The sequence below is a fragment of the Hippoglossus stenolepis genome, chromosome 8, assembly GCF_022539355.2.
Source record: "Hippoglossus stenolepis isolate QCI-W04-F060 chromosome 8, HSTE1.2, whole genome shotgun sequence".
NCBI lineage: Eukaryota > Metazoa > Chordata > Actinopteri > Pleuronectiformes > Pleuronectidae > Hippoglossus > Hippoglossus stenolepis.
This window is the reverse complement of record NC_061490.1, coordinates 17,018,839-17,034,019: the sequence shown is the minus strand read 5'-3', so window position 1 is coordinate 17,034,019 and position 15,181 is coordinate 17,018,839. Positions and strand designations below refer to the sequence as shown.

Genomic DNA, 15,181 nt, shown 5'->3' with positions numbered 1-15,181 from the left:
TTTGCATCCAGTCCCCGTTTTATTTGCTCTTCAACAGTTTAGTTTCACTTGGAAGTGCGCCGTGCTTGTGGCAGCTCTGAAATTACATTTCTACATTGGAGCAGAGAGGTGTCCCATAAAAAAAAAATAGCCAAGGAAAGGTGGCTACAGCTTTTATTGTTTTCATCTCATATTTAAAATATCTGTCGAATAGCCATATCTTTTTTGCATGTATATTATAAATACTCACAACTTTAAAATGTATTATGTTTATTAATATGAGTAGTGAAATTACAAAAATAAACCCAACTGTTCATTTCTTTTGGAGGCATTTAAAAGTACTTGATAATGACAGTGCTTTAAGCTCGAGTTACATTTCACTGGAGACAGGGTGAACGTCATGACCCAACGTGCAGCCTAATAATAGAACATAGTGGCCATGAAGGAGAAGTGGAAGCAAAGACACAAACACCGAGCAGCAGTGACGTTAATTATAACGGATAATATGTCGTCTATGCCTCAACCCCCTCAGCTTTCCACAGAACATCTTTTCAGTAACTCCAATCGAACACTGCTACTGATGCATTGAGGCCAACCTGTGCTGCTTTATTTTTACCAGTTATATTAGTCTCCGTAGATTACTGAATGGCAAAGTACAAAGAACAGCTTCCCATGTTGTGCTTTAGACGGGCGGATTGTTGGTCAATACTTAGTATCTCGGTGCATTCCTGACACGCCTTCCTTCTTTTACCAACACGTCAAATACTCAGGTAGCATAATGTACTGTAACTTATTACAGGAAGAAGATCCCAGGTGCTTTGTTATATACGTACAAAGGGCAACTATAACAGTCTACCTTCTATAGCTTATATAGATAAAAGCATCTATCTGTTATCAGCTCATGGTAATATACTACTCAGTCACTGAGAAGATTCACAGTAATTATTTGCAGAGACGTTTTGTCAACAGAGAACAATATACTGCAAATATTAAGGTGAAAAAACACTCTTGCATAAAAACACATTATAATGAATACCATAAAAATAACCTCATGCTTACAATGTGGTTGAAGCTTAATTACTGCAGATGAAGGGCCAGATGCAAAATCTGTGGTTTGTTATAAAGGCACCACCCACGACACTGTTCTCACATTTTGTGAGAGAGAAACCAACATTAACCCATTAGAATTAAGAAGTTGTCACAGGATTTTATGGGCATAAAAATACAGAACACTTTACTCTGAATGTCATCTATAGTTTACATTTCAGTCCTCATTGGTTTGTATAGATGGTGGACAGCTATTTAACTCTGAGATGTAGAATTACAGCCATCCTTCCTACCCTTCATCATAACACCTCATGCACCCAGTTTAACTTGTTCTAGTGACGCTGGAGGGGCATGCAGGCCTCCAGCGTGTTCTTAGTCAATGAGAGTCAATTCCTTTTGCCTTGGATTCAGCCCGAAACATCAAAAGGTCCTCCAAGTGCCAAGAAACTTAAAAGATTATAGCGTCAGAGAGCAGTCAAGAATTAAGAGAACCAAAAGTAACAGAGCACAACAACACAGTGTGGTTGATTTGAGCAACAGAGAACATGAATATATACTGTAGTTAGTAGTGCAAGAAAGAAAGTGATTTACTGGTCTGGACACAGCCAACATCATGGCCAACACGGCCAACACCAATAAAAATGGCAGAATAAATAAAGATTAAATGATGCAAACGTTACAATCAATGAACCTGGCAGCCAAAAAAAACAAACAACATACAGTACATGGGGAGGAAACTGCTCAAAGCCGCTGCTAGTTTTCAGCTGTTTCTCCATGTTACTGTTGCGCGCTTTGGCTCTACAAGTAGATTAGCCACCACCTGAATTCTCAACACCCACCGAGGTCAAGTATCCTAAAATGTGCACCATTCATACTTACCTTAAGAAGATAAAACACTAAAGTGATAAGTCAGCATCATCGTGGAATACATTCCTGAGTAGTTAGTACACTACCATGCACACAGAAGCCATCTGAAATAGGTCCGAATTTTCTCCAGGATCACAAAAACTTTGAGGTGTTTCTGCGGGTTACAGCCACCATGTGGTGCTGTTGCATACCCTGACAGTCCGGCATTACAGCCAGATGAGTGTGCTGTGGTAGTGAAGGGCCAGATGTGAGACTTAGCAGACAAGTTTTGATGATTATGAAAGATTGCCAGGGCCAATCAGACAACTAGGTCAGTGTAGTAACTCACCTCCCCAATGGACTGACACCAAACCTGACACTCGCTCTCTCTATCCGTCCATTTCCTTTGTTTCTTTGAAACATCTAATCTGTATGATAATACTCATCTAAATCTGGCAAACTTCTAATGGATCTTTTAATCTGCCCCTATTCTAGACTTTCTTTCCAGTCTAATCACTGAATCACCTTTCTCTCTTGGTTTGCTCATTCCTTCCTGTCTAAGCCTCTCTCTTTTTGCCTTAACGTCCTCTTGACTCCTGGGTCAACTCCCTTTGTCTTTCCCTTGAGGCCATCTAGGCTGTCTATCAAGTTCAGTTGTAGTGGAGATGTTCTGCCAGGGATGGCCTTCGGGGGGGTGGAGGGGGACACTCAGGGTCTCGGTCAGGCTCATCAGGGGAGGCAAGTTGCAGAGCCACTTCATTCTCATAGCAGAATGAGGAGTTTGAGCTTTGGATGTATTTTTCCTCTGCCAGCTCTTTAGCGCTACATGAAGGTGTGTTAGGGATGTCATATGTCCGATGGAAGAAAGAATAATCCACCTGAAAAAAAACAACACAAAAAATGTTCAGTACATGTTTAATTTGGTTTAACAAGATTGGGAGTCTAGATCTAAACTAGTGGCTTTGTGAGGTAGCTTGGATCAGAGACTGTATAAGGATGGACAACATGTCACATGACAGCTACCAAAAGTGACGCTTTGAGCTAAATGCTAACATTACCATGCTCACATGATCACAATGACAATGCTAACAGATAGCTAGATAGATTGCTGATTTAAGGGAGGGATCCGTATTCTTTTCTGACCTGGTAGCAGTCTTTCCTCTCAAAGAGCACTGGTTCAAAGCGGTGTCCCCAGCGGATTTCGGAAGCCAGATAGGAGCTTCGGCACTGTGTGGTCATGGCTGTTGCCTCCACCATACCCTCGAGTATGACCACTACCTCCAAATCAGAGTCAGTCTCCAGTGTTTTTCGGTCCATCTCGAAGAAGGGAGACTCGTCATTGATCTCATGGACAATCGTGACAGGCGAGACCAAGAAGATGCGGTCAGTGCCTGTGTCAAAACCCACGTTGATGTCTACATTGTCCAGTGGCAGAAACTCTCCCTCTGGCGTAACCCTTGGCTGGGAACAGGTTGGGTATAGAAAGGAAAACAAAGTCACTATGAGGATATATAAAACTTTCCACATTAGATGTTGCAAAATTGATTTTCACATGTGGTAAAATATGAAATGGATACTAGAAACGATTTCCAATATGAAAAAAACAAAAGATAAAGGCAGGATATGATCAAATGCAATGGATGATAGAAATGATTTGAGCTGCATTTCTGGCTATAAAGTAGAACACAATGGTATAGGAACCTTGAAAGCTATCTTGTATATGAATATTTTAAATACACATAACACCATTTCCTCCGATCATCTGGAAAAAAAGCGTTGGAAATTAAAGTTCTGACTCTGACCTAACAGATTAGTCTTGGGTTATAATATTCGGTGGACTTTCGTCATACCACCAATGCATAGGCTTATCACTCACCCAACCCTTACTATTTCACAATATCTAGTTCCAGCATTTAGAATTGTATTTCTTTGATCCTTAATCCCATCTGCCCTGTCTGAACTTTGATATGGTCATTCTATGAATGGATATCAAATTGTGCTGTAGCCTCAGTGTTACACAGATTTTAACCCTGCAGACAACTATGGCAGCATACACACACGCAGAAATGATGACAACAAAATCTTTCCCAAAAAAGAAAGAAACAGTAGGGTAACCATAAGTAAACATACAGTACAATCACCTGACCCACATAGATACAGTACACAAGAGAAAATGAGATGACAAAGGACAATAGTTCCCAGTTAAAGAATCATGGGCAAGTTAATCCATGGTAAATCTTCCTGACCCCTGAGGGGAAATAAAACAAGCTCTCATTAACTGTGGTCCACAGTATACAGGCCAGATGGTCTCAGCACTCTCTCTCTACTGCAACCTTTTTTGCTCTACCACTCTCTCACAGTAGCAACTTCTATTTTTGGTGCTTTTTTTAAGAACTTTTCCCTCGTTGTTTTACCAGATCATGACGTTTTCCCGAAAAAGAAAAGTCTTGGGTCTTTTATCATCACCATACTTTGACATCTGTCTTTTTTTCATCATGGTCATGCTCATTATTCATCTTCACTCCCCTTACCTTCAGTAGTTGTGCTCTGACGTGGGCCTCTACCAGGTGGCTCTTGCGTAGGTTTCCAACCCTCCACATCATGCAGAGTTTCCCATCCCTTAGTGCCACCACAGCTGTTTCAGAGAACACCAGTGTTTCGTTGCGCTTCTTGGGCTTGGCAATCTTTGCCATGACTGCCCCGATGATGAAGGCGTCAATAATGCAGCCCACAATGCACTGCAAAACGACCGCCACCACCGCCAGGGGACATTCTTCGGTCACGCTTCTGAATCCGTAACCGATGGATGTCTGGGTCTCCAAGGATAATAAAAAGGCTGCCATGAAGCTGTTCACCTGGAGAAAGCAAGTTTCCTCAACAACTGACTCTCTATCAGACTCTCCTCCAGGACCGGCCTCTCCTGATCCCAGAGAGGAACCTGAGTTGGGGGTTAGCCGAATGGAGAAGTCCCCATGCATGGAGGCAATGAGCCAGAAAGCAAATCCAAAGAGTAGCCAGGAGAGAAGGAAGGAGAGGGTGAAGATGACAAGCATCCAGCGCCAGCGGATGTCCACACACGTGGTGAAGAGGTCACTGAGGTACCGCTGGCCCCTCTCGCTCATGTTGACGAAGGTGACGTTGCAGCGTCCGTCCTTGCCCACAAAGCGCTGTCGGGGCCGACGGTTTGAGTGCCTGGCACGCCGGCGGCTGATAGTGGAGGGGGAAGAGAGTGAATCCTTGTCTGAGCATGAACGGCCTTCCCCTCTTCCTCCTCCACCACCGCTTCTTCCACTCCTTAGACCTGGGCACTTTCCTCCTGCTCTCACCCCATCTTCTCCTCCTGCCTCTCCCCCAACTGACTCTCTAATGGCACTCTGCCTCCGTGCATTGTTGGTGTTGCTCTGAAGAGGTAGAGCTTTGCCGTTGAGTGCATGGGTCGGGGAGCTGGTTGGGGTCCCTGACCCTGTGGGGCTCCCCCCTGCCCTAGCTGTATCTGCAGCACTCTGTGCCAGCCTCATGACCTCCTCCTCCTCCACTGGCCCATCCACCACAGCACTGAAGCGACGTTTTACTCGTGCCGCTCCCATCATGTACTATTAAGTCTACTCTCTATTATGGAGAACTTCACACTTTCTCTCTATTTCTCAATGAGCCTTGATCTTACAGGTGTTGTGGCAGTTAAGCAGCTTGATATTCAATGAAGTCAAGTGTGGGAACTGACAAAACATTCAGTCTTTCAATCCTTAATGAAGAGATAATTGCAGGTCCATTATGGCAAATGATTACACAGAGGACAGTTCCTTCCTAGGGCATAGTCAGTCACTTGTTTGGGTGTCCTCTCCACAAACTGTCTCTCAGTGCAGTCTATCCTTTTAGTGATAGATACCTCAGCAAAAAGTGGGCTGACTTGACGTAGTTCCAGAGGTGCATCATTTAACAAATCAGTTAGAATCACAGCTGAAATAAAAGATGCAGTAGCCAAAGAAATCTATTTCTCGAACAAGAATTGGTTTGACGAGGAGCAGTAGGGCCGGGTTGACCTCAACAGACATCAAGAGCATGCAGTGGTTCAGTTCAGTTCATTAAAAAGGAAACCTCGGGCAGGCATGAATTCATTAAAGCTATCGACTGAGAATATAATGGAGTAAGAGAATGGGGATGGAGACATTTCAAGGATTTACAGCTCATTGTAGGGGACATTTCACAATATTGTGACAAGATGCAAATTGGACATACGAGACATACAAAATGAACCTCTAACAGGATGATATGATAAAATTGTTCATGCATAAAAGACAAAACAAAATAAATAAAAACATGCAAATTCTTACGATCAAAGTTCTTCCTAGTTTCACAACCCCTTGGTATGGGCATGAGGAAACAAAGAATACAGCAGTTTCAGAAAATGAAATTCTTACAGACATTCTCCATCAAGTATAATTTTGTACCAATATGTCTTAGATAAGGAAATGACAACACTGGTGATAAACACAATATGTGTGCTTTATCCGACTAGACGTTCCAATTCACAGGTCAAAGAAATGTGACCTTTTCCCAGCATGAAAGGCCCAACTGACACGTTTTGTTTGCCATCTCCTGTGCAGTCATGTCACTGCTTTAACAGTTTCACATTTTCTTTCACAGGGTCTGCATATATGTTGGATGGCCATTGTCAATTTGATGAAGACTCTGTACTGAGAGTTGCATTGATAATATTGACCTGAACTACAATCATCTGCAACCGTTAGTCTCTCAAGACAGACATACCTCATTACAGCTCAGCATAACAGCTGAGAATTCGTCTACACCTGACAAAACATACGAAGAAGAGCAGAAAAAAAAAGAGAGAGAGATTACTTTGCTCTATCTCTGACATTACTCATGTTTTTAGAGTGGAGTGGCAGATGTATATGGAAGGAAAAGGTAAGTACACAGGTCACCTGAGAAGTTTTCTACATTGTTCTGGAGGTCTGGTGCCATGGTTGATAGATCAGGTGTAAACCAAGGAAGGAGAGGAGTTGTGAACTAAAGTGGCAGAGACCATAACTGGGTTTGTTGTCTCCTTCTCAGCATCCCTGTTTGAACTCGATCACAAATGGCTACCTGACCATCAGAGAGGGTTTCTGCAAAGAATAGAGATGATCATCATATGCAGATACATTGTGCTAATACATTTAAGAGGGTACCATGAATTAATGTCAAACAGAATGCAGAAATCCTTAAAATATACAAATGAGTCTGATAAAGTTGAAATGTGCAAATACATCTGGAAATAAAAAGATTCACCTTGCCCAACCATTTCCAGAGAACTCTACAAGTGGATCATGTCAAAGAATCCACATCCAGTCTCTTTAGTGGACAGAATCAAGCCTTTAACTTTAACCCTGAGCTGTGGCAAGTACAGAACTGAAAAACATTCACCCATGACCGACTGCTATAACTGTACCAATATGGCAGAAGTCCATCAAGCAGTAACAGCAGGGTAGATTAAAGTCTACAACAAATGGAAATGGGGAAAGAGATCCCTCCTAAAGTCAGAGGTGACGTATGGGTTCATCTTCACTTGTGTGTTGACCTTCTTTCCTGACACATGTTCGGTAAAAGTCCTAAGCAAGGGGAGGAATCACAGGAGAAGGCAACGTAAGAGTTTGCTGGTTCTCCCGTTCCCTTTGTATAGATGTGTATTCCTTTGCTTCAGGGCCTTTCGTCTAATGCACAGCCAGTCTTGAAAAGAAAAGGACATGAGAATCAAAAACAAAGAATTCAAATGAAAGTTAAGGTAGATGTTACAAAACATATGCTTCAGCAGTTACACATGTTAACTTCTGATGTCTGAAAAAACGACCTTTCTCTCTCTTCACACGAATGCACCAAACTTTATATTTTGATGCAGATCAGAAACCTACCGATGATGTATCTCTTTGGTTCCTGTCCTTGAAGTGTTACTGGATATTGCTCAAATAATGGTGGAGATTTTCCCACAGACAGTTTTAAAATGCAATCATGGAACCTGCAAAAAGAAGCACACGTAGAACTAAATAAAAAATAGACAGCATAAAAAAAACAACAGAATTCTGATGTGCCGCATAATATTCATGTCCATCATTATGGAATTCATTAAACCCTAAACTCAACCCTTAAATGAGTATTCAGTAGTGATTTTGGGTCAGGATACAAAGTGGTACAGGGTGAGTAATCTTGGATAAATGGTGGATTAGAGTCAAACATTGAGACCAGGATTGTCGCTCAGAAGAATGACTGGAATAAGCGAGGACTCTGAGTTGGGGGGTGAAGAGGTAGTATGTCTTGCTTGGGAGATGACGATATGCTGTGGATTACAGCTGCGCTTGTGACTCCGGTAATCTCACCGATGGTTTTGCTAATCCGCGGAGGATTTACATAAGAGCGGCTACTGTTATAGAAGGTGGCAAGAATATCTATAAACACACACAGGTGGGACACATCTGGGTATACAAAGGGTGCGGGGAAATAAGTAGTGCAAGTCACTAATCTAAAAGATGCTGCCTTCTGCTTGTGTGGACTATAAATACAGTATAGTGTTACAATTAACACCTTCATCAGAATTTGAGATACAGAACAAATAAATGATGTAGTGAACACTTGGCCAGTGCAATCAACACTGTAGCATCAGCTACTTCCCCCCTACTTCTACTTCTACAACACATAGTTATTTTTTTCCATCAATATCCATGAATAATTCTCTGACAAAGCAACAACAATGTGAAAACTTCCCAATCACATAATGTTAAAGAGTGAAAAAGTCCTGGATCCGGACGCACAACAAAATGTAATGATATAATGATTTCTTCCTGGGGTCATGTTCCACCACCTCCACCAAGTTTCATGGAAATCATTAGAGTGTTTTTTGCATAATCCTGATAACGAACAAACGCAGACAAAAACATAACCTCCTTGGTGAAGGTAAAACAATACACACCTAAGATTTAACCACCCAGCTAAAGAAAGTTTATTAACAAAACAGACTAAATGGATTATAATTGAACTCTTACCGAACCACACAGTTTAAGGTTTAACTGGAGTTACAGCCTCACCTCTGCCAGTCAAGTTGCAGTTTTTGTCTGTCCTGACTCATACAACAATCAAGAATTTGAAGAAATAAAATAAAATAGCCAAAGAATGTTTTGTGAAGTCACAGTTACTTAAACCTGCCAATCTAATTCAGTGAACATTTGTGGCAAAAATAAGGAATTCCCACAAGACATTGCAGAGGTAATGTGTTCAGGAGAATGGGACAGGCCATATATTGCCTCCGGCCTGCACAGAAGCTGGTGTGCGGCATATCAAAATGTTAAAGACAAATTCTGCCATGCAGGCTTGTGTTACTCAGTGTTCAGTTAATGTGTGAGGAGGCAGCCCTGACCTTGGTGCCTCTACTGCAGTACCTGCCAACACTACCAGATGAATGAGCTCTCAGGTCTGCTATCTCAGTGATTGGGCTGAAGTGTCGCTGGACAAGTCTGCGACAACAGCCAGAGAAGGTGATGAGGGAAGAGAGTGTGTGTGGGTGTGTGTGTGTGTGTGTGTGCGTGTGTGTGTGTGTGTGAGAGTGTGAGTGTGTGAGAGTGTGTGTTTGTGTCTGTGTGCAATGTGAGAGTCCACGTGAGGTGGAAAATATCTCAAATGACTCCACCTAGAACATTGACGAAGGGGGTGTGTGGGAAAATTGTTGGTGTGAAGTTGTTGCTTCACACTCTCAGGACAGTCCTTCCATATATGATGAAGGCTGCGTGATGTGATGGGACTAACGTCTGTGGGTCCTTCAGCCAAACTAAATTTGTAACAGTAAATAATAGTGAACTGAACAAGATATTGTTTATTTTATGTGATTAATCAGACTTTTCAATACCAGGATCTGTATTGATATCCACAACTACAAAATGAAGAACAAGGGTCAATAATAGACTATGATGCAGGGATTATTTGAATAATTGCTTCATCAATTAATAGAAAGATTAAGCATTTAAATAATTACTCAGGTACAATTTTATTTCCTCGCCTAGACCTTATTAACTTTATAAGGATGATGACAGTGACTCACTCCATATATATATATATATCTTTGGCTAACTAATCTTTCCATCTATTGTCATGTCTATAATCTAACAGCCTGAAGAAAAGTAACAAAGCGATTTAGGAGTATTTAAATAAATTAAATACATCATCAGCATAAACTAAAATCTACTGCTGAGTAAGTAATTTCTCTAATACTGATGTTCAGCCTGGTAACAGCAGCTAGTGATGCCAGTACAAATAAATCACTAAATAGACAACATACATTGGAAAAATTAATGGTGGAGTCAATTGAATCACTTTACAACTCTCAGTTAAGAATAATTATGAATACAACATTAACCAAAAAACTTGAACCAACAAAACATCTGCATTGACAACTATGTTCACAATTCTCCTGCACGACCAGAGGAATCCACTTTCACCACAGATCTTTCTTTCCTCTCAAGTCTCTTTCCATGTGTTCTTTCTCTTTATGGGTCACTGCCCGTCCTCTCTCGATCCAGATTATCTGCTCATATTAATATGTTTTTTTGCCAAGATTATGTTTGCAGTAAAATGTGATTTCACTGTCATTGAAAAAAGGTTCTGAATAAACTATGTTCTTTATTCTGCCGTCACTTTCCTTGCCTACTCTTTGTGATTTGCCCGTCATCATAACTTATGTTCACAATCTATTTTTACTCTATAAAGTGTTTCATAGGTCAATAATGGTTTGATGATGGAGCTTATTTATTACCGTGTACACAATGTACAAAACCTCAGTGAACCACTACATTCCGTAGCCACAATGCAAATATGAGGCCATCGATACTCGCTATTGATCAGTGGAGGTTAGAAACAAGGGCACAGATCGGGTCTTTCTCTCACTCTCACTCAGTGACATGTGTCTGTCTGTCTCAGGCCTATTTCCCTCAGCCTCTTTTACTTTAGGTGAAGTTATTCAATTCACTTCATGTTTAATCAGCACAAAACGGCTACTACAACAGCTGTAATAGCAAACAGTGAAAATATAGAACCAGTGCGCAGACACATCCCCACACTGCAGTGACCTTTTGCTTTTAGTCTATCTGATCAATAGAGCTCTGGTGAAGTGTTGATCTGGTGACATCACTCATATGTTGCGATAACTGCAGCTGATAGTTGCAGCAGCGGAGCAGCAGACAGTAATAGATACTGCGTCATGAAGGGTGAAATCCAGCGGAATATTTACTGACATTAAAACCAAATATGTCTTAAAATGTTGCCATGAATTTTGTGAAGCACTATTGTAACCTTGTTTAGATAAGTGCTATGCATCTGTTATTATTATTATTATTATTATTATTATTATTATTATTATAAAAATAATAAAAATGAATATGAAGGGTTTAATCCAAAAAGGCTAACTTTTCCAGAAAGTGCTGCTTGATGAATGCATAAATATGTTTGACCATAATAACTCTGTAGCATGTTGTATTACTATAAACTGAATAGATTTAATTACCATATCCTATAGCCACTGGTTTCAGCTTATGGAAACATCTTCCACAGAAGGCTTCTCTACTGATTTAGTGTTGCTCTTTCTACACTATTGTCAAACACTGTTCTTGTAATGCGATGATCTGTTGCATTTGCCGCTGGCATGTTGATGTCTGAATGATGTTGCTAGTTTGTGTTTTTTACTCCTTATTTATGAGTTTTATTTATATACATTTTCTAGGCTTTGAACTTGTTCCCCCTCCTTGGAATTACCTAAATTGTCTGAATACGAAAAGAAATCAAAATCAAAATTGATGCAGCAGATCGAGACATATTTTCTTTTCTGCTCCACACAAACCTGGTGCCTACATCCCCCACAATGCAATTAAACCAGCGAGTGTTTGGTCAGATATTCAGCTGTGTCACGCTTGTAGCGGCTAATGTAGCCTCACGCTGCGAACCTCAGGCTGTGTAGCGGATAACATCACTTCTTTCTAACCCTACACACTGATTTTTAATTCATCCCAAGTGTTTAGCCATAAGCTTTGACTAATGCTGACTCAAGTGACATCACGTCAGACGATGAATCAGACGTCACAGGCCTACATCTGGACACAGAAAAGGCTTTTTCACACGCTCAGCATTAAAATAAGTCATCCATCAAACTTATATTCGTTTTTTTGACCAAGACCACTAGTGACGTCTCAAAAAATGTGGATACATTTAAAATGCTTTAGACACAAAGACCATTATTATTAGGTAAAGTCAAAACTGTGTAAGGTCGGAGCTGGTTAATTAGTGAAATATCGTGAGCTCTGAACTGAGCACACATTTGAAACGCACTAATGAACACCACACACACACACACACACACACACACACACACACACACACACACACACACACACACACACACACACACACACACACACACACACACACACACACACACACACAAGTCACTCTTGAGGACATTATACTCGACTTGCACACACGAGAACATCTGATAATAAGTGTGGAGTCATCTTGGCACCGGGCCTTATTCCGTCTAATTGAAGCTTTTCCTGCTGCCGTCCCCCCCTCAGCTGAGCGCGGTGATCAAGGTCAGTGAGTGATAACAACCAAATGTTAATCAGGGGAGATCAGAAGGTGCAGGTTGCAATATGCCGGTTAAAACGCCACACAACACTTTTCTAATCAAGAAAAATTTGAACACTAAAAAGACACACAATCAAGACTGATGAAGTTGCCATCAACAATAATAGATTTACACATTTTCTATACCTATTCTGTAAAAAGACAAGTATACACAAGAACACTACCTGAGCAAATAATGACCCCATCTTAGGAAAGAAAATGTAGGTGTGTAAAGACACAACTTCTACTTTTACAAGCTAATTCAATCACAGAATGTAGCCATAAAATGACAATGAAGTTAAATCAACACCTCGCTGACATCACTGTTTATTGCTGTTGTATTGGGTTGAACTACAATGTTAACTTACAGGTATGTGGTATACGCCCTGCCACTGCAAGCTCACCAGTTCCCAGACATCTCGATACACCACTGCACCAAAGCCATGATTAGATCACATGCTTTCACCCAACCTTCCCATGCACAACATGCTATTTGCAGATATATGCATCTGACACGTGCACTCAAAACATGCCAGAGTTCCCCCGTCTGGAATGTCTGGTTGTGACGATGCTGTCGATGGAAAGTAAAGTGCAGTGTATGACTCAAATACTCCACAAGTGCATATCAGTGTTTGTTTGTGAAAATATGATGCTTTAGAAGAGTTTGATGTTGTACACTTGTGTCAATGTGGAAAATGGATAAAATGCTGAATGTTGAAATCAGAGCAGTAAAATGGAATGTTTAAATGACATGAGCCTTTACCAAGCAGGAAGTGTCCTGCAAAATATTGAGTTGTTTTATGGGAAATCAGGGAGGTTGACTCACAATTGGGACTAAATGTAAACTATCTTCGATCTGGAGTGTTTTTTTTTTTTACACTGCCATGTAACCAAACATTATGGATGAAGACTGAACTGCTGGAGTATATTTCCTCATAATTAGCTCTTTTGAACTATGGCTTCCCTAAAATTGTCAGGAAGACTAAATATATGTACACTCAGCTTACAAATCCAGTCTTTACAAAATGGAGCGATGAGCACCTGCTAAAAGAAAACCAGCTGGGGAACAAACTGCTGACATCTTATTATCCAAACTCTTTACCTCTTCTTGAAAACCCCTGAGCCATATGCCTTACAACTGTATATAAACCTGCTCGATCCACCAGTGCTGACAAAGCTGCATTAAACCTGTATGTGTACGACCTGCTGTACTGTGCATCTAGCAGAGAAACGCTGCGAAATCCCACTTTCAAAATCCCACATGTGCATTGACATGTGCTTCACAGTGGTTTGTCTCATCTCACTGTTTGTGTCAGCTTTCCACAGGCATTACGTCATTTTAAAACCCATTTCAAAATACAGCTGTGTTTTCTATCAGTTCACAACTCCCCAAAACAAAAAAGGATTAAAGTCTAAATCATCAGGACTCACTGAGCTCTCTTACACCATCATATCTGTTCAGGTCTCACTCTGGCATCGCTTCACTACTCAGTGTTTTTTTAATCATTATTTCATCCCACAGTCCTGCACAGAGCAAAGTAGAAATTCAAATTATAATTGTCCACATTGAATTTGACTATGAAGAAATAAAACAACTTTGATTTCACTAGATTCTGAAACATCCTCACTCTCACATAGGCTGTTACATGAAAATACACACGCTCTGGACAAAGAATATGTAAAAACCAAAGTTTAGAAAAAGCTAAAGTGTTGTTATCCCCAGGGCCAAAATCCAGATGTGTAAAACTGCAACATCTTTGGCTCCAGGGGTTAAAAAAAGTCAGAGTTCACCTGTTTTTCATGCCAAACTACAAAGCTTAAGGTTAAATTCAATCTCCATCATCTCCATCTCAACAATCTGAACTAGGTTATTTGTTTAACCATCATTCATCCTCCACTCACCCTCTGTTGACGTGTTCCTCTCGTTAACTCTCACTTCCTTCTTACAAACAGAATTTAACGAATCATTAATTCACTTTGAGAGACTGATTAGAAACTGTGCGCGAGCTGTCCCGTGCAGGCGCTGCTGTCAACTGTGCGCGAGCCCTCGAGCGCTGGATGAGCGCGCTCACGTCGCCTGTGACATGTGCCCTCTGCTGGGAGCCGAGCACGCGCCTCTCCGGACCGCCAGTGACCTTGTCATTTCTCACAGAGATTCATCCGAGTTTAATCACAGTTTATAGGACAAATAGCGACGTGATTACTCGATTAATCTATTTCTTAAAAACTACTGACTATATATTTTTTTATAAAATACTTCAAAAGTGTCAACGAATTACTTTTTATTGTATTTTTATTCATCATAAATTGAATTGAAAGGCTCAACGTTTTCGATGACATCAAATCAATATCAAATCAAAAACTATAGTGCAGAGAAATGGAAAGTCATACACACAAAACATTTACAAATGTCCAAAGAAAATGTAGCAGGAATGAAACTACAGCACAAATCTTCATTTAGCACATCAATGACACTTCTAATCAGATCTCGTATAAGGACCTGCTTGTCATTAATGAACAACTTCTCCCACAGATCTTACTTTTAGGAAGAGGTAAAGATGCTAAAAGGTATAATAATTGTAGTCTCTAGTTTAATAATTATCGTTGCATAAATGTGTCTATATATACATATTCTGGGCTAATTAGAGATATCTTCACC

General features: G+C 40.6%; 1 protein-coding gene across 3 annotated transcripts; it reads right to left on the bottom strand.

The window, feature by feature from the left end:
- On the bottom strand, positions 1 to 14,565 carry kcnj14 (potassium inwardly rectifying channel subfamily J member 14). 3 transcript variants are annotated; one of them, XM_035164714.2, is made up of 6 exons: positions 14,425 to 14,565; positions 7,779 to 7,882; positions 6,640 to 7,596; positions 4,404 to 6,232; positions 3,016 to 3,333; positions 1 to 2,750 (listed from the first exon to the last, which is right to left on the bottom strand). In XM_035164714.2, the coding sequence occupies exons 4-6, from the start codon at positions 5,460 to 5,462 to the stop codon at positions 2,523 to 2,525; spliced, it is 1,605 nt and encodes a 534-aa protein (XP_035020605.2). In that variant the 5' UTR covers positions 5,463 to 6,232; positions 6,640 to 7,596; positions 7,779 to 7,882; positions 14,425 to 14,565; the 3' UTR covers positions 1 to 2,522. The 3 variants fall into 3 exon arrangements, with proteins under 3 accessions (XP_035020605.2, XP_035020604.2, XP_035020603.2); XM_035164713.2 differs by having other exon boundaries at positions 4,404 to 6,995; positions 7,159 to 7,596; XM_035164712.2 differs by having other exon boundaries at positions 4,404 to 7,596.
- Positions 14,566 to 15,181: the final 616 nt, after the last annotated feature.

Bases quoted from the DNA above. Each gene is read 5' to 3' on its own strand.
- kcnj14 (XM_035164712.2), bottom strand. From the start codon at position 5,462: ATGATGGGAGCGGCACGAGTAAAACGTCGCTTCAGTGCTGTGGTGGAT. The intron at 3,334-4,403 runs GTAAGGGGAGTG...ACCTGTTCCCAG, and splicing joins TCAGAGCACAACTACTGAAG to CCAAGGGTTACGCCAGAGGG. The intron at 2,751-3,015 runs GTCAGAAAAGAA...GTTTTTTTTCAG, and splicing joins AGAGGAAAGACTGCTACCAG to GTGGATTATTCTTTCTTCCA.